The sequence below is a fragment of the Equus przewalskii genome, chromosome 14, assembly GCF_037783145.1.
Source record: "Equus przewalskii isolate Varuska chromosome 14, EquPr2, whole genome shotgun sequence".
Lineage (NCBI taxonomy): Eukaryota > Metazoa > Chordata > Mammalia > Perissodactyla > Equidae > Equus > Equus przewalskii.
Genome location: NC_091844.1, coordinates 59,609,389 through 59,634,541, shown reverse-complemented (window position 1 = coordinate 59,634,541; position 25,153 = coordinate 59,609,389). Strand labels below are relative to the sequence as shown.

The 25,153-nt window shown below is 46.0% G+C and overlaps 1 protein-coding gene across 2 annotated transcripts; it reads right to left on the bottom strand.

Annotated features, from left to right (window-relative positions):
* Positions 1-546: 546 nt before the first annotated feature.
* On the bottom strand, positions 547-24,252 carry CDC42EP3 (CDC42 effector protein 3). Of its 2 annotated transcripts, XM_008516172.2 has the most exons (3): positions 23,908-24,215; positions 15,533-15,631; positions 547-2,532 (listed from the first exon to the last, which is right to left on the bottom strand). In XM_008516172.2, the coding sequence occupies exon 3, from the start codon at positions 2,294-2,296 to the stop codon at positions 1,532-1,534; it is 765 nt and encodes a 254-aa protein (XP_008514394.1). In that variant the 5' UTR covers positions 2,297-2,532; positions 15,533-15,631; positions 23,908-24,215; the 3' UTR covers positions 547-1,531. The 2 variants fall into 2 exon arrangements, with proteins under 2 accessions (XP_008514394.1, XP_008514393.1); XM_008516171.2 differs by lacking the exon at positions 15,533-15,631 and having other exon boundaries at positions 23,908-24,252.
* Between the last annotated feature and the right edge of the window lie 901 nt (positions 24,253-25,153).

The following is a 25,153-nucleotide window of genomic DNA, read 5'->3' as shown; positions in this document are numbered from 1 at the left end:
GGAGAAATTAAAGTTATTGTGTGCCAGTGTTTGTCTTTGGGGGGATGGGGGTAGGGGTGGTTGACAATGGGACAGGAATCAGTGTGTACATTTCCTGTTCCTGTTTCCTTAACCTATATCCTCAGGGCATCTCTGGTTCCTTGGTGGGAAAATGCTCTTTGCTGCCCTCTTTTTGGCCTCAATCCTGTCTATATGGGACCTGCAGCACGGAAACACCTGTCCCACAGGGGCAGGATTAGGGTCATAAGAGTTTGCTGTGGCATGTGTTAAAGGGAGGAGATTCACAGACATGAGTTGAGAGGTTGGCATCAGTGTTGACTTAAAAAAAATTATCTCACATGTTCATTTTTCCTAAAATTCAGGGGCCATGTTTCTGTAATCTCAAACCTTTGGGAAATAATCAAAATTACAGAGTGGCTGGAAATCACCTCTTACCTTATTTGAAAGGCCCATGTACACTTCAGAGAAGCAATTTTTCTCATCCTGGACTTAAAAAAAATGATCATTCTCTTAATGTTTTTGTTTACTACTATATAAACAAGCAAGTTCGTTTTAACATTTACTCTTTATTGTGTTGTATGAAGTACCTATGTAATGCAAGTATGTACTGTACTAAAATACCCACATTTCCAAGTAACATTATGTGGTCTCTGCAGAAGCATCATGGGTAATCTGTGCCTTTACACTTTACAATCCATTGTTGGCTGCTGTGAAAAGTATGGTAACAGATGAAGAAAAACATAATATAGCTACATATGAATACACTTTTCCAAACATACATATACACAGCTTACAATGCAACCCCAATGGAAACAAGTCAAATGGCAACATTGGATGTAACATCTATAAAATGTAGACTCTGCAATAAAAAGCCAAAGGCACATTAAAAATATATTTTAACTTTAAAAATAACTTAGTTACAGTAATACTTTGCTTGTGTCTTACCAACATGTAGCTGACAGTCAAAATTTTGCCATATAGATATATAGTAATATAGAGTAATATAAGAGCTACAAGAAAATCCCCAAAACCCATAAAGTTGTTCAAATGTGAAAACAGAGAGAAGTTTTAACACTGAAGAATTTGCTATGGTGAGCCCAAACAATATAATATAGAAAAGAGTCTAGAAAAAGGCTTAAGTGTTAAATAAATTTGACTTTTTCTTGCTCAGAAAATGCAGAGTAAAGTTGCCGAATGTGACTCTTGAGGCCCTTCGCAGCTAGTGCCAATCCTGGCCCAGCCAGATTTCCTACGTGTCTGGAAACAAAATGTGAGCTGGACATCAGCAATGCCCGCCGAAAATGGCTTCTGACTGACTCACTTCCTCTTTTTGCCAGGACAGGTTTTTTTTTCAAACTGTTTTTGCAAACACGGCATAACAGGTAAAAAAATATTTTGTAGGAACGTTATTTTAGAAAACCCATCACACAACTGCAAATGAAGCCAGTGAAGCTCTTCTCTTCAACCGTGGTTTTTTTTTTTTTTTTTTTGATACTTTTGACCCCAGAGGAAAATACCTGGCGGCGTCCTGTTACTTATTTTTATCCATGACGTTCAGCACCTCATCCAAAAATGAGGGCCCAAGATCGAGCTGCAGGGAGAGGAGGGAACCTGTAAGATCCGAGAGTGACTCCTCTGATTTAGTCTTTTCCTTGATGAGCTCACATGGGGCAGGATGGTCAAACATGTCCTCGGCCGGCCAGTCGGAATACTGTTCGGAGAGGCTGGAGGAGTGGCTGTCCCTGCCCTGGCTGGACTGCGAGGCGGACCCGCTGGAGCCCCAGGAGACGTCTCCCTGGTGGGCGGTCCCATTCTCCAACAGACTGCTTTTCTCCGGAGCCTTTTCCTCCATGACAGGCTCACAGCTAAGCCTGGGCAGCTTTGCAGGCCCAAAGGACTCCTGTTTGGAATTAAATGTCACTGGTGACAATAAGGGCAACATGAGTGCTTGGGACCCTCCAATGGTCGGGAGGGAGATGGCGTTTTTGAGCACAGGAGAAGGCGTTTCTGTGAACATGGAGTCGGAGGTGCTGTTGGCCCGTAAGAACTCGCTGTGCCCAGGGAACTGGCCCATGCGTGCTTTCTCCTGGTTCCCAGGTAAAAGCTCATAGTTCCCTTGAAGAAAGGAAATATCCCCAAAGACATCGTGCTGGCCCTCTTTGCCAATGTGGATGGTGTGGCGAAAATCTCCAAGGGGAGGACTGATCATATCAGGAGACAAGATGTCCCTCAGTTTAAATTTCTTTCCTTTCTTGTTATTGGCAGCTTTCAGGTAAATGGGGGTCTTGGCTGGCATTTTGGAATTTGAGAATGTCTATTTTGCAAAAGGGAAAAAGGGCCACTTTCTTCACAGGTGTTCTATGTTTCTGAAAATCGTTTCTGATAGGAATTGTCACATCATTTTTCTCAAGTAGCTTCAGAAGTGGCTCTGAAATGAGAGGGGGTCTAAGAAACCCTCCTGGGGTTACAGCCAAGTGCAGCTTTCTGAAAAGCCAGTTACATCATCCAATCCCTTCCGCAACACGGAGAAACCTGGAAAAGAAACCAAAGCAGGTTATAATTAGCTGGCCCTTCTGGGTTTACTTGGGCCTGTCTTTTTCACAAGAGCCTGTAAACAATGGCAGGACCAGTTCCCAACCAAAGCTGAGCTTTATTTTGCTGCTTCCTTCCATCAAGTAGGATAAAAACTTTAATCTTAACAAGGGTCCACTAATCTCAGTCTTACTTCAGGGGAAAAAAGAAAAAGAGGAGGGAACGAGAGATAGATTCAAAAACCCCAAACATATGACATCAGCACTTTTTAAACATGGCCATGAACACAATTTTCTGGATACGTCTAAAGTTTTAATCCTTTCCCTCTATTATAAGAATTGCTGTCACCACACGACCAGACTGAGTCCAGCTCCTTAGATATGACTGGATTTGTTTTCAAATATATTTTCTCTTTTGGTGTTCACACTAGCAGGACTAATAATACTTCGTCGTTAAGTTCTGTATATAAATAAAATTAATGCAATAAAATGAATAGTCCTATAAAGACAGGGGCTGGAAATATAATTTACTAGTGACAGTGACTATTACACGCTAGTGTCCAACAAAATCTTAGTGAAATGCATTCTTACAAATGAGAAAACCGATTCAGGAGTCAAAAAAACACCCTTTCTCAATGACATACACTGGATAACGAAAGAGCTGGAGCAGGAATCAAGGTGTGGCAGAGAGAGAGGGGCTGTCAAGGATTTCAGGATTTGGAGGCATTCTGAATGGAAGGAAAAGAACAAAACTGCTTCTTTTCAAAGAAAAAAGTGTGATCGTATGTAATAGGTTGGGTCTTCATTTGGGAATACTTCTGAAACATTTACTGATAAGCTTGTGTCCCCTCCCTGTGGTAGGCAGAATTCCAAGGTAATCCCCATAATCTGCCTCCTGGTGTTAATGTCTTAGTGGGCAGAACCTGTGGCTTGTTTGTAACCAACCAAGCATGGCAAAGGTGATGGGATGTCACACCTTGATTAGGTTACATTACAAAAGATTCCATCTTAGCAGACTGGAGACGCCCTTTACTGTTTTTGTTTTTGTTTTTTCTCCCCAAAGCCCCCCAGTACATAGTTGTGTATTCTAGGTGTGAGCGCTCCATTGTGCTATGTGGGATGCCACCTCAACACGGCCTGATGAGCAGTGCCATGTCCTCGCCCAGGATCCGAATCGGTGAAACCCTGGGCCGCCAAAGCAGAGCGCACGAGCATAACCACTTTTGAAAAAGTAACCTGCCATGCTGAGAGAGGGCCTATGGAGATGAATTCTACCAACAACCTGAGGGACCCTTGCTGATCTTTCCCCAGTCGAACTTCTGATGAGACTACCGTGCCAACAGCTGGTTCCCAGCCTGATGAGACCATGGAGCTAAGCCATGCTTGGACTCCTGACCTGCAGAAACTGTGAGACAATACATGGGTATTGTTGTAAGCCACTAAGTTTGTGGTAATTTGTTACCAACCTAGAAAACTAACACACCCTCTCTGCACACGCCATAAGACACGATTAGAACTGATGAGCTACAAGAAGGTTTTGGGGCCCTCAGGCTCTCACGTTACAGATGAGAAACTCTCCATCTCTTGAAAATCATCCTCCGACTCTTCAGTCACCTCAGCTGACATGGAAAAGCTAAACCTTTCCCACTCTGGGAGTTCCTGACATGGCTCTGCAGTGACCTCTCCCTGGTCACAGAGCAAATAAATAAATAAAAACGCTGAGGGTCGGGTTAGATGGTGCCTTGAAGAGAGCCACATTTGCTTCGTAGCAGCTGGAGGTCTGCATCTGCCCCATATTTCTTTCCTCTCAGCAAGAGTTTTAAATTATTTCCCCGTGGCAGGTGGCAAGAACTGTGCTCCAGCACCCACTGGCAAGGTAACAAGTGGCTCTGTTGGGGCAGCAGCTTGCGCCCAGGCCTAAGAAGGCACCAGGCCTGAGAAGGCAGAGAATGATAGCTGGAGAGACTCACCCCTTCCCCAGCCTCGAGCGTGGGGAGGAGGCTGAGGCAGCACCATGGGGTTCATGCCCAGCGTGGGCTAACCTCAAAGCTGCCAGAGAGGACCACACACTCACTGTCTCTCGCTTTCTCTTTACTCCCAACTAAGGCCCTGGCTCACACACCTCCCTGAAGTGCTCCTGTTGTGGCCACAGGGAGGAGCCCCACAGGTCTGCCTGCCCACTTCAGGCAGGAAGGCATGGAGACGCCATGTTATGGATGCTTGATACTGAGCGAGAAGACAGGAAACCCCAGCACAGGAAGACATGCTAGCGGGTCCAGACATTCTCTCTCAGAGTTTTAGCTCTAATTCGGGTCTCGTAAGAGTAACCAAAGTTTAAACCTTGGATCTTCCTGCTAAAACATCAGAACTTCCTTCCCCTGTGAGTGCACAACAGCCCAGGGACCCTGCCACCCAGGGGCAGCTGGCACTGCCTTCATGCCCCTCTGGGCACAGCACAATGACTGCCTGCAGGAGCAGCTGGGGTGCTGGGCCCGCAGAAGGTGGGGGCAGCCCTGAGGGTCAGCTGCCCACTGGAGTGGTGTCCTCAGCACACATGGCCAGGAGGGCAGCTGCCATGGAAAGATACAGTGCATCCACTGCAACTCAGGGGCATGCGAGGGCTGCCTGTGGCCAGCTGGTGGAGTGGGGGTTATGCAAGGCCAGAAACCGAGGCAGAGCATTTCAAATTATTTAGAAAAATAAAAATACCATCAAGATGCAGCCAGAGAGCACTTGTCTGCCCCTTGGACTGGATCACTCACATTCACCCTGTACTTGAATGCTGAATGGGGGTGCTGGGGAGGAAAAGGGAGGAGGAGAAAAGGGAGGCAGGCTTGCAGCTCTTGGAAGGCTCCAGGCAGGATGCCCGGTCACCGTCCCTGCCTGGCCACAGCCACGGGCACTGCAGGCCCCCAGCCAGAGGCTCACTCAGCCTGGGAGAAGCTGGGTTTATGTCAGTGATGTGGACATGAGGGTGGGAGGGCAAGGACAAAAAAGAAAAAAGAAAAGGGTTGGTGAGTGGAAGCTGGAATGCTGCAGGCAGTGAGATTCTGGAGAGTGGGAGAAGAAGAAGATACCTTAAAAGGCATTTTTCTTTCTTTCTACAAATATTTACATACATTTACTGCATGACAGGGATGTAGGCTTCTAGGACATTGGAAAGAATAATTTGCATTGAATTTCTACTATGTGCCAGGACTAAGAGCTCCCAAAGACACTGGAAGTTAAAAAATAAAAAAAAGGATTTGGGGCAAAAATGTCAATTTTACAACTTTAGAAGAGTTGATGTTTGCGATGTGATGCTGGCAAGATATCTGAGAGCTCTGAGCCCGTCCCTCTATCTTATCTGTTATCTTTCCTCCTCCAGCTCGGGGCCAAGCAGGCCTGATTCCAGGAGAGACAATCCAATACCAATGATCTCTTATGCTGACCGCTTCCTCCCTTTCTTTCTGAATATTCTGGGCTCCCTGGCTCATCAATGGACATTCGTGCCCCTTTCCCTTCTTCCCAGGTGACTGCTCTTTCAAGATCTCTGCCATCGTAAATGCAGAAACCTAATGGGCAGTTTCTTCACTGGTAACAAAGTGGCTTGTCCTGGAGAGGGTATGTGTGCGTCTCCTGGGAGCCAGCACTTTATATGACAGTAAATATTTATTGAGAGCATCTCTAGGTGCCAGCCACTGTTCCAACCTTTGACATGTACTAGCTCACTCACAAGAACCCATGAGGCTGCTACTGTTAACATTTCCATTTTACAAATGAAGCGCTGAGGTACAGATGTTGAGTTGCTTCGCCAAGGCCATGTGGCTACTAAGCCAAAGTGCCCAGGCGCAGGCTCCAGAGTTTGAGGTCTTGATACTTAATGAGCACACTCCCTGAGAATCCAGTCAGCTTCCAAATTATGAAGGGGGTGCATTCCAAAGTCTGTTTAAGATACAGATGTGTGATAACGCCCTGGGCTGATAAGGGTGGGAGTTAGGCCTTGTGTACACTGATGGTGGAAGCATGGACAGGTCCAACCTCAACGGCAGGCAGTCTGGCAATATCTATCAGAACTGCAAATCACATGCCTTTGGCCCCAGAATTCCACTCTTACAGAGATTCATCCAACTTACGTACACAAGAAATAATATATGTACAAGGCTGTCAATCCAGCACAGTTTACAACAGCCTGGAGTTGGAAGCAAGCCAATTGTCCACCCAGGGAGGACTGGTTATATACATTAAGGTGCGTCCATATAAATGAATAGTACACAGATCCAAGAAAGGATGAAGCAGCTTTTACTATGCTGATACAGAAAGAGCTTCAAGGATATATATCTTCAAAGGAAAAAAAGATAGGTGTAAAAGTGTATAGATACATTTGTATTGGCTTTATTCTTTTTTTTGTTAAGATTAGCCCTGAGCTAACATCTGCCACCAATCCTCCTCTTTTTGCTGAGGAAGACTGGCCCTGGGCTAACATCTGTGCCCATCTTCCTCTACTTTATATGTGGGATGCCACCACAGCATGGCTTGATAAGCAGTGCATAGGTCCATGCTCAGGATGTGAACTGGTGAACTCTGGGCTGCCAAAGCAGAGTGTGTGAACTTAACTGCTATGCCACCAGGCCAGGCCGGCCCCTGATTTTGGATTTTGGAACCATATGAATGAATCAGCTATTTAAAAAAAAAAAATGAATGAAAGGGTCGATAAAGGCTCAGAGTGCACTTTCTTACGAACCAATTTTACACATCAGTCCTGAGAAGCCTACTGAAACTATGAGTTACTTATAAAGCAAATATTAGTATGGGAAAATGTGTTCAAAAGCCAAAATCTGGGATGGCAGCATGTGGATATATGAAGACCTCACAAGAGGGCTGAGCTCGGCAAAGGGACAGGTCACTCCTCCCTGTAGTGATCAGGCGTTCAGCAAAGAGGCAGCACCAGTGTGTATTTTTTGGAATGGGAAAGATCTCAAGAGAGGGGTTTTCAGTCAGAAGGAAATGAGAACAGACAAGAGACACAAGGATGCTGGAGAATGGCCGGCAGCAGGGCATCCATGTGGAGGGAAGCACAGGCAGGTGGAGACGCTGGGGTTTGGGGGTACAGCTCCCTCTTTGGGAGGTGGCTAGTGAGGCAGGTAGACAACATTCTATGATGGAATGGTCCTAAATGCCACAAAACGAAGTCCTGTCCTTCCTCACCATTTTCAGAAAAGGAGACTTGGGCTCCAGGAGGCTGCCTCACAGGGCAGTAGACAGAGTGAAGAATGAATCAGAGCGGCAGAGCCTGTGTCAGGGGGACACCCAAGAGGCTTTGATCTCTGCCCAGAAGGAAGCGGATGTTCTTGTGGTCGGAGAAGAGGAAAGGAAGAGCTAAATCGCAAGGGCTTATAGGCCAGACACGATTATTAGACTAGAAGTGGTGAGCGAGCCCTCCTGGGTATTCTGCAGCAAAACGGAGTATTTTTAGCCTTTGCGCATCCATGGCACTCTACTACCATCATGAACTCTCAGGAAATGAACCATTTGAGGGTGCTCCTGCCCACACTTGGGCCTCTCCTGGCTCTCCAGCTCCCTTGCATTGCTATCATTCCTCTATTCCCACTATCTTCCTCAAATCAGAAGAGAGAGAAAGAGAACGTAATCTTCCTATGGGTAGCCTTTTCTCAAAAACCCTTCCCTTGACCCTGAAATCAACCATTCATGATTGATAATCCCTTTCTCTGAGTTCTTGGATCACTGTTTGCTCCTCCTTTCCCCCTTAGATGACATTCGAGATAATAGTCATCTGGGAAATTAGATGCCCCTGAAAACAAGTTTCCAGTTCCTGGGTCTTGAAGAGGATAGATTCTCCAACAAGAGTCAACTCCCCAGTCAGTTGCTCGTCCCCCTCTATCAAGGTTAGAGAGACCGTCCGGCAGGGGTGTGGGCATGGAGTCCAGCTGAGAATGCACAGGCCCCCACTTAGAGGAATTCATGAGAAACCCAAGGGTTCCAAGACACAGAGGACTTGAGAGGAAGCTAAAGCCAAGGTTTTGATAAGAAAGGAAGAGTGTCAGGCAGTCATTCCTGCACTAGGCTAGACAATTCTGGTTTCCTGTGACTGATTTAAGCATAAATGACAGTGTTAATAAGAGAAATCACAGTAATAATCATTCAACGAAGAAAAAACTGAAGCAGCCCTTTGCTTCACTTCCTTACCATGCTTTTGGTAATCAGAATGATGCTGCAAAGACCAAAACAGGTGGTGGGGAAAAACAAAGGGTTATGAAAAAGTGACACACTCAAAAATCAGTTCCTGAATTACGTAGAGATGACAGTCTTGACAACTCACCGGGCTTCGAAAAAGAACAAAGAGGTAGAGACTTTAAAAAATTCCGTTTATTTTAAGAAAGGAATGTTTGGTTTGTCTACTAATTGTTTTTAGATTAATTCTTAGTGGAGAGAGGATAAAAAATGTCTTGCAGTGTTAATGTAAAACACACATGTATAAAAACAGGGGCAGGTTGGGGAGGGGGGGGTGTGCCTGTCCAGAGGGACCTGCGGGCCTTTTCCTTTCTTCTTGTGGGAAGTGAGCCTGTGCTGAATTCCCCTCTTGTGCTTAGCTGTCACACCCTTCAACGACATCCTAGCTTCTGATCACTTTTCAGTTTGCCTCAGTGTTACGTCAGCGCGCCCTTCTTCCCAGCACCCAGACACAGCACCACCATACCATCTGAGCCCGAAGCAAAAACATTAAATTATTCCTCCTAGAGTCTGAACCAATAGTCCCAGGGATGGTGACTTGGCCAAGAAGCCCCAACCACCTTTGGGGTATCTCTCTCTGCTGCCAACAAGCAGAAGACACTTCCACTGTGATAAGCCCCAGGAAACTGTATTTGACCCTGGGCTCCACACTTTAGAAGGCACAGGTGACCTGGACCATGTTCTTACACGTCTGAGGAATCCAAGCAGGAGACAAGGAGCTGGGTCGTGAACACGTGAGAAGCTTCAAAGTGGAGCACTTTGAAGAAAACTCAAATACTGAGGGAAAACGAAGCTTTGGGGAGCCAAAGGATCCATCTAACTAGAATGGAAAAGGGATTAACTTGTTCTTTGAGATCCTAGGGTTACTAAACAGAAGCTACAAGGGAACCAATTTTAGCTTCTTCAAGGGAGAAGCCAGGTACCTTAAAAGATGGAATGGGTTGCCGTGGGGAGAGGGCAGTGAGCAAGGCATGGGAGGGGAGTCTGCCAGGGGGCTGCAGCCTTGACTCTGAGCCTCTGTGATGGTGCATGGCAGGTGGTGTTTAGTCCCTGTTCCCTCCGAGTCTCCTAGAAGGGAATACTATCACTATCACTCCTGATTTGCTTATAGCCCCATGTCACATTTGCCTATAAAAACGCTCAGTCTTTCCCTAGAAGACTTTCCTTTTGAAGATGGCTGTGTTTTTACTAATATGGGAATGACCAGCCAACCTTTAGTAATAGTAATATTTAGTAACACTAAAATATTACTACAATGAGGGCGCTCATGCCAATCCTTTTGCAAATCTCTGTATAGAAGGGCTTCTCTGAATCAGACAAAATTTTAAAATTCAAGGGGCAAAAAATCATAGTAATAGAAATTCAATATTGAACTTAAATAAAAATCTAAGACAGAAGTAAATGTAACCCAAGAACACCCAGTGAACAGCATCCTGAGGGGATGCTTTCCATATTTTCAGTCTGTTTTACTCCACCCATGAGAAGATAAGATGCCTTTTCTATTTTTAGATTCTTATCCTCTCCCCATAGCATCTAAACTGAAGACATAGCTATATGTGGCAAGACTGTAAAAGGCTATTAGCTCAGCACCCAGCTGCCCAGCTGTCATGCAAATGAACTTACAGCCAGACTGAGCAGCCTATATTTTATAGGCCCACTCAGAAAGTCTATGATACATCTCACCTTCAATTATTTATAAATGGACTTCTCACTTATGATTCAGCTACAGCTCCTATTTATTTTTCTTTTACAAGCCTGATTAGAGAGAGTCCCACAAATACCATATGGGAGATTCACTGCTAATTTGTGTATACTCTTCACATTTATAGGATCTAATTGTACGATTTGAAAGATGTCTTAGAAGCAAAATTGGAAGACAGGATATCCACCTCAAAGTACCAAGTCTGCACTTTTGAAGAGAGACCATTACACCCTTTCTCCCTATTAAAATGAGTTATTGGAGAGGACTCAATATGGGCAGTGAACTCTGGCAGTTATAACAAGGTAAGAGAAGGGCAGATTCCCTCAAAATGCCTGGCTCTTTTATCATGACTATTTTTATATGGGATTCAGCCTTAGGGCTGGTCAGAAGGACCAAGGCAGACACTCCAGTTTGTTACATGAGTTACGTTAATAAGGCCATTACTGTGAATTGCTCTCCCATGCTTCTGTAACTGATGGATCTGACTTGGTCTGCAAAGCTGCAAGGACACTATCAATAAAGGAAGAGAACTTGACTGAAGTTTTCAGCAATATTCAGCTAGGATGTTCCTTCTAAACTCTGCTGAAAAGCAAGTAACTTGTGAAGTTGCTCACAAAAAAACTACTAATATTTAAATCAGCAATTATTCTACAGAAATGTCAGCTCCAGTAACAGTAATATCAAATGATCCAAAATAACAGGTTTGACAGATATCCAGAAATTCAGAGTACAGTCACTTGATCCATAGCACCATCAAGAGCTGGGTTCCTCATCCTTTGCCTTTAGAGCTCATCCTCAAATTTAGGCCCCTTGAATACTCTATTTCCCTAATGGGTGAAGGACAGATAAGGGATTTCCATGCTATTCTCCCATCCTGCTAGGGCCCTTGACAATCATCCATCCATGCTCGTTGGATGGGCTGAAACATGGCTGCTCCGCATCACACCAACACTGGGTATATTTGGAACCTGGCAGTGGCTACTGCGATTCTCACCCCACTTCCATGGCAGGCTCTCCCGTATTATTTGTACAAAAATATATGTACACAAATGTTTGCTGAATAAATAAACATCCCCCTTGCTTAGGCTGAGAGCTCTTCTGTAAGCATGAGCTGGGTCTTATTCATTTTTTTGCCTCCCACAACATGTACATACAGTGAACTTCAAGTTAAGACGTGTTTAAATCCATAACCCCTGCTAAACCTTCCATCGTGAGAGATGAGTGGGGTTGCCCCTGAGGGGCAACCCCCAGTCCAAGTCTACAGGGGCTCCTCTACAAAGAGGCAAATTTGAAATGCCTCATTCTCTAAGGAATTTATACATGTGAATAGTAATGGCTAACATATGAGTGCCTGCTGTGGGTCAAGCAGGTAAGCATTGGAACACACATCTTAGGAAACAGTCTTAGATTAAGCCCATGTCTTAGGTCAGTCAGCCAAAATGTGGAGGAGCTAGGATTTCAGTCATGGCCGGACTCCACAGTCTGTGCTCTTAACCGCTGCTGACTGGATAACTGAGGAGTGACACAAAAGTGGATTGAGAATGGAATGGCCATTCCAGACTATCTGTCTTGAAGTCTAAAAGCATCAGGAGGAAATGATACACCATGATCGCAACATCAGCTGGCAGAGGAGATGACTTGACCTTATCAGGAACCAAGAATGAGTAAAATGGTCCCAGACACCAGCCTCTCCAACTCCAACTCACTGGGACTTACCAGTATTTTTGCTCTTGTCAAAAAGAATCTCAAAAGGAATTTGACTTTATGTAAATGAAAAGCCAAAAGATTAAAATTTTGAAGTAATAAAAGCCCCCTGAACCTCAAGGAGAAAAACAAACATCCTGTTCTTAGAAAAGAGCATTAAGTGCCGTTAATTCTTTTCCCAGAGGAAGCACGTGCATGGGGTTGCACACAACCACAAGGCTTTCACCAGGGACAATAGCTCCCTTCCCTCGCTGTTGACACTTCACTTCACTTCCCTCTTAACTTTCCGAAACCAAGAACTCTGTGTTCCTTACATGGAATGTCCTCCCACCTTCTTACCATCAGCTACTATTCATAACATCCTCCAAGACCTGCTTCGGTCACTTCCTTCCTAGAGGAAATCCCTAACCCACCTCACGCAATCCAGGCTCATTACTGCCTTGCTTGGAGGTTTTCTTAGGGCTCCAGTAGAGCTTATATTTCTGTTTTTTCCTGTTCTCTGTTTTTTTGATTTTATGTCTGATATCTCCAGGTGGGTAGTAAGCTCAATAAGAATGAGGTAAGCAAAGGTCCTATAAATAAGAGCTACTGCTAATAAAAATCCCCTTCTCTTTATGCTGGATCACTTACAGAGCCTCCTCTGGGGCTATGAACATGAAAGGCCCTCGAATTTTATAAAATAAGCCCTTTTAGTTTTCCCTCTGCCCATTCCTTAGGTCAAAGGTCTGAGAAGTACAACAGGCGGGCCCAATCCTCCCCCGGCCTGTTTATGTAAATAAAGTTTTATTGGAACACATCTATGTGTTCATTTATGTGTTGTCTGCAGCTAGTAGTTTCTCAGCTGAGGGTGATTTTGCTTCCCAGGTGACATTTGGCAATGTCTGGAGATATTTTTTATTCTAATGACTGTGTGGGGGGGTGGGGGGCGGGGGCGGTGGTGCTAAGGGCATCTAGTGGGTAGAGGTCAGGGATGCTGCTAAACATTCTACAGTGCACAGGACAGCCCCCCACAACAAACAATTATCTGGCCCCAATTCTCAGAGATTTGGAAAGCCTGGTAGAGCTACTTTCATACTACAAGGTCAGAGGTGAGTAGCTGTGACAGACTGTATGTGGCTATCAAGCCTAAAATACTAACTGACACTCTACGGAAAAAGTTTGAACCCCTGCCTTAGATGTTGGTATTTTCAGTGTTGGATGGTTGCTGTCCACCCCCAACCCTCAACAATCCTCCTGCAAATGGCTTCAACTACCACCTCTAATGATAACTTCCAAATTAGTGTCTTCAGCCCACACATACCTAAGTCTAGACCAGCGCTACTCTAAGTGGGTCTGTGGACCAGGGCCAGCCCATGACAAGCTAAGCAAAGCAACAGAAAGTAAGCTTCTAGAAACTTCTTGACATAACAATCAAGCACATGATCTGTGGATTTTTCTCGCTGGTCAGAATACTGACAAGTTTGGGAGCTATGGATCATCAGGTTTGCGGGGAGCTGGATGTGGCCCAAGCAGCTGCTCATTGTGCACAGCACTATCAGTATCAGTAAACGACGGATTGGAAATTGAAACAAACAAAACCAGGAAAACACTGATCCTTCACAGAAAGCAGCACTGGACATTTCTCCCCTAGTCTTTTAGACATCTCCACTTTGCTTCCCTCCAGTACTTCCTATTCAACTTGTCCCAGAGCGAATTTGCCGTCTTTCCTCTTCTTGCCTGCCCTGAGATACGCCTCCTGTACCTTCTTCTCTTGGTGAACAGCAGGAAGTCACCCAAATCCAGACCCCAGTTGTCATCCCCAATTCCTCCCCTTGCCTCATTCTCCACATCAAGTCCCATCATTATCTCCCGTCTTGTCCATCCCACTGACTCGGCCTTACTTCTAGCTAAAGATCTCTCTCCTGTAACAAGAACATTTGCCTCCCCGCCTGTCTCCCTGCCTCCAACCTCCTCTCCTTCCACTTTATCTTCCAGTCTTTATCAGAGTGAGCCATCTAGAATGTTCATGTAACCTTGTCACTCTCAGCTTCCAATGGCACCCCCACCCTTGCAGCCTGGAGATAAGATAGGTTATGAGGCTCACTTTAGCAATCTGGGTCCTGCCCACCCCTCAGCTACATCTCCTGCCAGTTCCCCAGAGCCTCTAACCCGGAGCTCCTGTAGGACCTTGTTTACCTCAAACCTACCAACACTCAACTGTAATCGCTACTTGTCTCTCCCTCTAGGCTGCCTTCCTCCCGGGAGAGACAACTATATTTAATCCATAGTTGGTATTGAATAAATGTTTGTTGAATGAATGAACATATGAGAAAGTTCGACTTCCTTTCTCTTCAACCCTGCCTGGCCTGCTGAAAACGCAGGCTGGAGTCTTTCTATGACTCCTACAGAAAAAAATAAACAAAATCAATTAACAAGGAGTTAGCCTCTTCTCTCGGGGCAAACGCTTTCTTTCATTTTTCCCTCTGTAAGATGTTCTAACATTTCCCCATCCATGCAAGGTAAGAATTTAAAAGCCTACCAGTGCAAGCCTCAGTAAGTCTACAGGTTCTTACAGATCTTTGGGATTAAGGCAAAGAATATCTGTTGACACGCTGTTTGAAAGGGAAATGACTTCTATCCATGACTGCAGTGTGCAAATAAGTCTTAGAGAGACAGGCAAGACTCAAGAAAAATTTGACAATACATTCCCTGAATGCAGACTCCCTAGTTATATTTCAGTCACTCTTCAAGAAAGAGGCCCTGGAGAAACACTGAGCTCGCTCTCCTGACCTTTCCTTTCAAAAGGAAATGGGTTAAGGGGGAACCTGGATTATTTGGCCCAAGACGTACAAAGGAACTTCAAGAAACTATAATGGACATTCTATAAAAAAGAGTTGTTTTGAATATCAATGTGCCATTAGGTAGTTAAAAAAAAAAAACGCCCTTTAAAATGAATGAATGTGTGGGCAAACAAAAGAGCAGCCAGAGCTCTCACTGCTGGTCTAGCCCTTAGGGTGGAAGAACTGAGCCAAAACTTTGGGCCAGCCCTGTAGGATCCCTGTAGAACTCCAGACACGTGGGTGCCAGTTACTTCCTGTGTAAATGGAGATAATTACTCCAAACCTGCCTATCTCACAGCTAACTTTAAGAGCTGAGTGTGAAAATCTTCATAACAAGAGAGGGCTATGCAAACACAAAGCACTATCTTTATCCCAACTGAAAAACCAGAACATCTACTGAAATACATTCTAATTGCCAAAATAACCACTTCCATTTTCTCCTTAAATGTTGCCTGTAGCAGTCATCAATAAAATGGTTGCAGATGGGACCACAGTCGGTTGTGTCTGCCCTGTGAACAAGCTCCACAATTGGAAGGGATTCCTACCTGCCTCCAGCTTGATCAGAGGATAATTCCTTCCGTCAACGGGACCAGGGCTAACTTCTCCTATATGCATCCTCTATCTCCAGGTCCAATTCTTCCAGCCTTGAGAACAAATGGGTCTTCTTTGAGTTGGGACGATTACAATCAACAATTATTGGTCAGATAAAGAAAAATGTAAGGGCGTACTGTTATTTTCTTTAAGTATTTGGTAAGCTGTCAGGTGAGAGGGAATCTGTATGGTCCCAAGGAAAGAACTAGGCATGCAATTAAGGTTCATGAGGAGGCTGAGCAGGACTGGACATAAGGAAGAAGTCTAAAACTTGACTTAATAGTCCTAGAATGGGAGAGGCCCATTACAGGAAGTTTTCCCTTAAGTGTGAGATTGCTGAGGGATTCCAGAGGGAAGGGAGGGAGTGGGGGAGGGTGAGCATGCCAGCACTGGGACAGGAGCTAGGGTAGACATCTTCTATTCCATGTTCCTATCTTGAAGTAGCAGCCCCTGGTATGTGCATGTAAGCTACAGGTCCATACAAAGAGTTGATACGATCATAGATTTGTCCTTATGATTTATTTGTATTTAATATGACAAAGTATTTTAGGACGGTGGTTCCTCACACTGTGTTCCCTGGCACACTGAGGGCTGAAGGAAGGCTGCTGAGACCCCGGTGAAGGGAAGGGAGACTGAGAAAGTAGAGCCAACATCCCTACCTTCCCCTTCCGCCTCGTCAACCAAAGAAATTCTACTATTATCTGTTAATATATTGGACTTATGTGAAGATTTTCTTTCTTTTCCTTGGCTAAAAAACAAGTCTGGAAGAGGACTGGGCCAAAGACGATATGTGTTCTCTGTCACCCAAACTCTTAGGGTGAAATCATGTCAGAATGGGAGAGTGGGGCTGCGATAAGGGCCTTTCCACCTGTAAAATGTTAGGGTTCTATGATTCTACATGTTCGCAGAAGCATCTAGCTTTTAGGGAATTTTAAGGAAAAAATATAATACTTTTTAACGAAGTTAAGTCCATACTTAGAACCAAACTACGCTTTGCCAGCTTATAAAATTTTCATCACTTTTCTCACCCTTCCTGGTATTAAACTAAGGGCACAGAGCAATGCCAGCGACTGTCTCTGGGAGGCTCAGTTTCCTCATCTGTAAAGTGGGGACACTAACAGTGAGTGTCTTCTTAGGAGGAGACAACACGCAAAGTCCTGTTGGGCAGTGAGCTCACAATCAATGGAAGGGGCGATTATTATTAATTACTCCAAAAAACTAGAGCTACGTCAGGAACAAGGCAGGCTGGAAGCTCACCGTGGGGATTTCTCCCAACTTTCTTTCTTTTAGACCTTGGGATCTGACCACCGAAACTGATTGTTTTGAATGTAGGGTGAAAATCGCCAACTATTCTAGTTCCAAGCCTAATGCTCCATTCCGAGCAAAAACCTGGAATTGGAAAGAAGTCACTGTTTTACTCCACACGCTGCCCCTGAGATAAGTCAGCAGTGGCACTCCACCAGGCTGGCAAGTGAAACACCACCAGCCACCTCAGGTGAGCCCACGGCTTAAGGGCTTTTTCATGAGGAAAACAGAACGAAATCCACCCATAAGCATAAACTTACACTAAACTTATAGAAGGCCAAAAACCAACATTATTTTAGAAGACATTTCACTCTGAAGTCATCTGAGAGCAAGAGAAGAGTTTCCAGTTTGGTGCTATGACATGCACAGTGGGACATGTGGCTTTAGCTGACTCACTCAAGCAGGCTTTGGAGACAGCCTTCCGCATGCCTTCATCTGGCCCCTGGCTAGTCACTCACATTCAACAATATTTATTCAACAACAAACATCTACTGAGAGCCTTCTAAGCACCAGGCACAATGTTAGGAATTGAGGCTACTGCAATGATGTGCTCACAGAGCTTATATTCCAGGGTGGAGAGACAAATGATCAATGAAGACACCAATAAATACAACCGTGGCTGGAGAGGTCCAGGCGAGCACTAGGAAACACACCCACCCTTACCCTCTTCAGCACTGGGGCTGCTGGGCCTGTGCTGTAAGCAGATACGTGGTCCCAAACCACCACAATCACACCCAGCACAAGAGAGCTTTGATGAGGTTGCAAGCGCCCCACCAAGACTCTGAGGAAGTTCCGGTGGTGGCTTGATTTTCAGAGGACCTTGAGTGATAGTGACACCAGAACCAAAGGGCTGGAGGCGCCTTTCTTCGAATTTGAATGTTCCGTAGCCTGGGAAGGAATAATTTTACCAAGGCAAGACCTCAATAAGTTAGGTAAGTGAAAACGATTTCTAGCTTGACAACACCAAGACAAGACGTTGCTCCAGGCAGAATCAGATAACACGGTGAGGGCGAGATGGGCCGCTTTTTCATTAAGTCCTACTGTAAAAAAGATGAGTGCCATGATAAACCAGATTCAGTCCCTACCCTCAAGGAGCCAGAAGTCTAATTAAGCAGCCACAAGCGCTAATAAATGATCATTTAAATGCACAGTTACAATAGGAGAAGGTACAAAACATTATGAGAACTGCCTCAGAGACAAGGAAATAGAATAAGAGAACCACAGCAGTTTAGAGCTGAGAGAGAGCTTGGAAAGGTCCATCCACTTCCTCTGCACCCCCATCCTTCCGCTGCCCCCACTTCTTCACCAATGAGGGGATAGAGCCTACCCAGAAGGGCAGCATGTGCCTTGTGACACAGTTGGCCTGTCAAGGACTTAGAGCCTCATCTCCTGCTGTGTTAAAATCAATGTTATAAGTCTGAACTGACCCTTGCAAAAAAAAAAAAAAAGTTTAAAAAAATAAATGAAAAGGAAAGAAATCAAATACATTTCAAAATGGCAAAGCCACATTTTACCAAAAACGCCTTTGCTTGTTTAAAAAATGCGTGTAGCCTAAATGATTATAATGGATTTGAACAGAACAGGTCTTTTTCAACTAAACACATAGTGATCTATCATTGGCACGATGTGTCTACAACTATGACCTTCAAGTTGTCACCAGAACATGACGGATTCCCCAGTGTGTAAGCTGTCTAAACAGAGGCCTAACTTTGAAGTGCTCTGCCTTCCTCGCTGGCTCAGGCTGCTCTGCTGGAAATCGGCACTGGTTTGTTTTTCAACCCAGGATTTTTACATTATTATTAGCAAGATAGCTATGCTAATAGGTACCACTGATTCTGGCTCAATGGATTCTGGATTCCAGAACTAGAGATTATCTAAAATCATCTAGCACCAAATGCTTCATCTCAGAGATTAAAAAAAAAAGAAAAAGACCCTAAGAGGTCACAGTTACACAATTTGGGTCAGAGCTAAGACCAGAACCTATGTTTTCTAATCTTTAGTTCCTCTTTGATTGTCTCCACTTAATTCTGCATTAGCTTTATCGAATAGCAGAATGATGGGGTGTTTGCTGGCATCTTCTGGTCTTCTTGTGGCTCTAAAAGGTCGTTGGGTTCCTTGAGCTCCGTAGGGCAGACTGCAGAGCAGGGCTTCTGCCTCTGGCTCGATGGTTCCCAGAGCGTAGTTCCTGCTAGACTAGTCCCGCCAGCTGTTCTGTGGGCAAAATGATTTGAGAACTCTGGATGTTATCCTCCTGTGGAGATTCACTGTACATGGTGGCATATGAGATGCTCTGAAAAGCCCTGCAGAAAGGAACCTTAATCCAACTGGTTTCCCAAAGAACGCTTTTCTGATGCTATCCATGTCTCAGGGTGCTGTGGGCAGCGCAGTGATAGCTAACTGCAGGGGTTTGAGCTCTGCAACACGGTTTAACGAAGAACCAAAGGCGAGAAGGCTAATAATGAGTTTCTCAAAGATGCAAATAAAACCCAAATCACTGAAAATCTGGGTTTTTAAAATTTTAAATTTGGGATTTGAGGATTCTATTAATTGATGACTTGGACAAGCAGTAAGGATCATGCAAATACTACCTGGGAACTCATCAGCGTTCAAACTCATCAGTTGGCTTGGCCATTCAGAAACAAACTTTTTAACATCATGGTTCATATTATAAAACAATACGGTTTAATTTTTAAAACTGTTTTTCCACTAAGCCGTACTGTCAAATCAGTCCATTATCACGAGACTCTGGTGAAACATGGCAATGAAGAAATATGTCATTTTTTTTTAAGGAAAGAAACATACCTGACTATTGCTGCGAACTATTTGGCTACTTATATAATTTATTCTGGTTTGTGGGCTATCGTTTCGTTTTGTAGCCTTTAAAGGATGGGGGCAGGAGAAGGGAAGATTCCAAATGGAGGTAGACGGCTCTAAGGCCATTACCCTTTGTTTGGAGGCAACCTGGGATATTGCAAGCCATCCTTTCCAGAACCCCCACCTCCATCTGAGCAGTCTCCTATAGCTAATCACACACCCACAGTATCAAAGGCAGCGGATGCCAGGCAGGCCCCCTGTGGGTTATAACTGGGGCACTCCTCCAGGTCTAAAGGCCTCCTTACTCACTCTTTCTCTCACCAGAAGCTTATCTGGAAGCGCTCAGGCCATATGCAGAACTGTAAGGAGGCCCAACTTCCGCCAAGAACAGAGCCTTCCTGCCCAGCTTACTCGTGGCTCCTGCCCCTTGCTTTAGCTCATCTTGGAGCAACGTCATTTCAAAACATGGATTAAATGTCCACTGAGTGCCAGGGACTGAAGGGTCAGGAATTGTGGTTGTGGTCATGGCCTCAAGGAGCTACCATCCAGAACAGTTACTGAACTCTGCTACCCCTGACCCTCTCGAGCTTCAAAGCAAGGATGTGGTCCACACTAACCTCCACTGCATGCCTGGACCCCCAAATGCCTTGTTTCCGGCTGTGGCAGGGCTTTCTTTCTCATTCCAGAGTCCCACATTTTCGCCTAGTAAATCTCTTTGTTTATGGTATAAACTGCTCGTTGATTCTGCAGTTTGACGCAGGATCCACTGCAGGAGAGTGTTGCCATACTGTGGGATTAAACTACATTCAGTAAGAGAATAATTCACATGGTATTCCCTTAGGCTGGCAATTACTGTCGTCTTCCATTGGGCGGAGTACTGCGAGATACAGAGTACTGGGAAAGAATCTCCTGCCAGAGGCCAAAAACCCTAACAAGAGTCAGATTTAACAGTTTCTCTGCCCCTCCTTCCTGATGGTGGGGATATGGTATTTAGTACAAGGTCAAACAGACCTGGATTCAAACCTGATTCTGCTATTTTCTTAGCTGTGTGACTTTGGCCAACTTAGTAAACCTTTCTGAGCCTGTGTTCCCATCTGGAAAATAAGAACCATACTATCTACCTCGAAGAGTAGTTAGGAATAGTAAATGAAAGAACCAGCATTAAGCACCTAGGATGAAAACAAAAGCAACAATGAAAGCATCAACCTTTTATTGTGCCTAGTCCGGACCAGGCACTTTGAGTGCATTATACATTTTTTAACTCATTTAATGCTCAGAGTAATATTAACATCCTCATTTTATAACTGATAAACCAAGGTACACAGACTAAGTAATTTGCCCCAAATCACACGAGTATTAGCACCAGACCCGGCATAGGAGCTCAGGCAGCCCGACTGAGAGGTTTCTTAGCCTCAGGGTTTATTCCTATCTCCTTACCCCACAGAGGTGCTGACTTTCATGTAGAACCCCCCAACATCCATGTATTGGGTTGTTAAATTGCATACGAACGTTTAGGTATGTTCCTTACTGTCTAATTTTTGGCAAGTTATATTAACAGGTCTGTCTTCAGTTTCCACACCTGTAAAATGGGGATATTTACAGTTTCTCCTTCACAGAGTGACTGCTAGAAATAAACGAGTTAACGTAAAGGGCTGAGAAGAGTGCTCAGCATTTAGGCTTCATGTAGGAAGTACCTTTAACAACCCAAGGCGTGAACAGTGTGACAGATGAGAATTCTTGGGCTTCAGTACTTCGTAAAGGAGATTTTGTGGCTGGCTAAATCTAGTAGTTTCAAATGACTATACTTGTTCTCTTGCAAACCTACTGCATTTAAAAATAGATTGAAGTTCTTATTCAATCAAGGAATAAACAGGTCCACAGGAGTCTGGTTAGAAAGCAGGCAGGCCTAAATGAAATCAGCCTGAAAGCAGGAAGTTTAACAATGAAAAAAAAAATTCAGCGCAGTCTTTCTGGAGGTTCTTCAGGTTATGAATTGTATTCCACCCACTGGGTACATGTTACGGCTACTGGGCAAAGAGTTTGTGAGAAATTTATGGCCTGGTCAAAACCTTTGGATACTATAGGTTAAAACAACTTTATCCCCAAGGCTATTGAACACCAAGAATTTTAGAAAAGGGCTGCTTTTGTGAACATGCTGGACATAAAACAGCACATTAAAGGAAAAGCTGGAGAGCAGATATGTCCAACAAGCTCATGTGAGCGCTTCTGCAATAATTTTTACAGCTTTGTATTTACTCATCTTGCGCCACATTTCAATTTACAATGAAAAGCAAAAAAAAGTACAATGCTCATTACTCTAGCTGTCTTTCCGTGTTCCATGGATACACAAAACAGAATCCCACTGCTCCAATTTTGTGGGAAGGGGGACTCATCTTACTTCATGTCTGTAGCTGCTGCCACAGCCACAGCACCATGTTCCAATCATGGAATTCGCAACGTAAATCTCTTGCAGATGATACCACTGGAAAACAGAAACTGTCATGGATCCAGAAATGCCTCCAAATTTCTTCTCTAAAGTTCTTATCTGGGAGCCCAGGGGCTGGGACTGAGTGTTTTATTCAATGAGTGAGGCTATTGGGAAATCTACATTCTTTGGGAGGCTTAATGAACTCTCGACTGTTCCTTGACCATACAGTATTTATCATTTATTTCACAACTGCCCCAACTTATCTCTGAGTGTTTAAATCTATTCTGACAAGGGCTTGTGTCACACACACCTGTGTAGCTTATTCTTAACTGCCAATAAGAGCTCATATCAATTTCAGGTGGTATCAAAGAGAAGACCTCTGGGACCAACCAGAAAAGAAGAGAAACTGCATTTCCCGGTTGATTAGATGAAAGATCTTTATTAAGTTAGAACATTACAGGAGTCTTTTAAATCGCCTTAGGGATACCCCTGGGGCATCGTCAGAGCTTCAAAGCGAGGCTTTTGTCTCCCAGTGATGTTAAGAAGTCCCTAAGATTGGCTTTGCTATTCAAATATGGACATGAGCTGTTCTCCTCATTTTTGTTCTTTTTCAAAGGCAGCACCTCCAAGAAACTCTAGGATATTGTGAGGCCTAAGAGCTCGGGGTGGGAAGGAAATCCTTGTCTCCCTAACACATTCATCAGTTCCTTCCCCCTACCCAGCACCTCCCTCCCCAGAAACCCCTTCACCCTCAGCACACACAGCAGAGGCTCCCCCCAAATACACCAGGGCTGGAAAAGTTCATGTTGCAATATCCTCCTGACATTCCTATTCCCGCCCTCATTTTAATTCACTTTTTTTTTTTTTTAACAAAATGTAATTACTTGACAGCCTGGGCTGCACTCTGGGGCTTTTACTCCTTTCAACACAGCTGTGCTCCCGGCTTTGATGCTGCTGTCCATGCAGCTTGTCCCAGCCACAGCCCGGCTCTCGGTAACGGTAACATTCAAGTGCATATTTATTTTTAAACTGACCTCTCCTAGACCGTACAGTATAAAGGAGGTCCTGCCAAAAATTATGCTACTTTCTATTTATAAGATGAAACGCATGCCTCCGAAAGTCGGGAGTGGGGGAGATGAAGTATTATTCATAATGAAAAAAAGACTGGCCAGATCCATTCGTCCTCACATGTCTGATACGAGTCTGTGTCAAGACACTTTGTCTCAAGGAGAAAAAAAAAAATCTTGACGCTTCAGCTGTTCCGAAGCCACCAACACACACACTAAAAATTCAACTGCCAGATCTGCAGGTTGCAGCCCCAGCCACAAAGGCCCCGGTCGAGTGAGGAGAGGGTACCCAGTGGGTACTGTCACCGCAGATCTGCACAGCGCACCCATGTGCGGCCCTGGTGCCAATCCACAATGGGAGGGGAGCGGTAGCCATGTGCGGCTTGTTCTCAGATGGAAAAATGCAATACGCGCCCAGAATGGCTGTCAATAGCTCGGAGGGTGCTGTGTAGCCGTGTAGCCCCACCCTGAAAAGTGGTGGGTACAAATGGTTGAGCCCTGCGTCCTAGTCGCGTCCCCCGAACCCCTCCCGGCTTGCTTTATGCCCCCTTTGGTCCTTTGGACACCAGCTGGGAAGGCGATGCCCTCGGTATCCCCACTCCTTGTGTGTTTCCAAGCCTAGTACACTGCGCACGCCGGAAGCAGCCACGGCCACCAGTGGGACAGACTCACAGACAGGCAGAGAGAAAGGAGCCGTGGGCAGGCAGCAACTCACCAGCAGCCCGAGGATCCCGGCCGCTCGCAGCCCCCGGGGCCGGGCGCCCCGCACCGACGCCTCCCGAGGGCGCACGCAGTCCCTGCCCGCGACGAGCAGATCCAGCTGGGTCGGCCGGCGCGGCGCCGCCTCACAGCATTATCCACTCCGAGACGGCGTGAAGGCGCCGGAGGCCGCGGGTCCCCAGGCTCGTCCCGCGCTCAGGCCGCGCCGGTTCGGGCGGCGGCGGCGGCGAAGGAAGGTGCTAGCGAGACTGAGCGCTCGGCGGCCGGACGCACGGACTGAACCTGTGAAGGGCGGGGCGGCGCGGGGCGGGGCGGGGCGGCGGCGCGGGGGCCGGGCCGGGCCGGGCGGGGCGGCGCGCGGGCGGCCGAGGGGACCCTCCGCGCCGCGGTACCTGCGCCCCGAGTAGGGGTGGCCGCACGGGGTGCGACGGCGGCAGGGCCTGCGGGTCCCCGGGGGACAATGGGCGCCCGTTGTTACCTCCCCAGCGCCACCCGCAGGGATGCGGCTTCCCTTGGAGAAGCTGTGTTCAGCTACCTCGGCACAAAGAAAGGTCGCGGGACGCTCGATTCAAAGAGGAACCCCAGGGCGCTGGCGCTTGGGTGCCCGAGGACAAAGGGACTCCATCCGCACCCCGGACACCTGCACTAAACCTTGTTCGCCCACCTTTCCCCGTCCCAGCCCGGCACAGCGGGCGGGCGACTCTTTAGGAAGCGGAGCCACCTGACCGCGCCCCCTCGGCCCAGCCTCGGGCTCCCGGGCCACTCGTAGCCCGGACTTGGGGGGGCGGTGGGGGGCGGGTCGGGTGCTGTCAGTTTCCAGCTCGCTCCCCTTGGAGCTGCCGCCAAATCCCGGAGAGTGGATTTGGCACACTGGCAACGCCGGAGGCTCCCGGCTGATCAAGCGGGCAAGCGAAGAACAGCCGACGCTGCAGGTTTTTCCAGTCCAAGGGGAGGTGTTTCCTCTCCCGCAGGGTCCCTAAGAGACTTGCCCATGGGGCCTGCCCATGGCCAAGCGCTAAAGTTCCGCAAGTTGCCCTTGGCAGCACGAGTTCGCGGTTCGGATCCCCAGCACGGACCTACTCCACTCATCAACCATGCTGTGTAGCCATCCTACGTACAAAAAAGGATTGGCACAGATGTTAGCTCAGGGCCAGTCTTCCTCAAGCAAAAAGAGAGGAGGATTGGCAATGGATGTTAGCTCAGGGAGAATATTCCTCACCAGAAAAAAAAGAGAGAGAGAG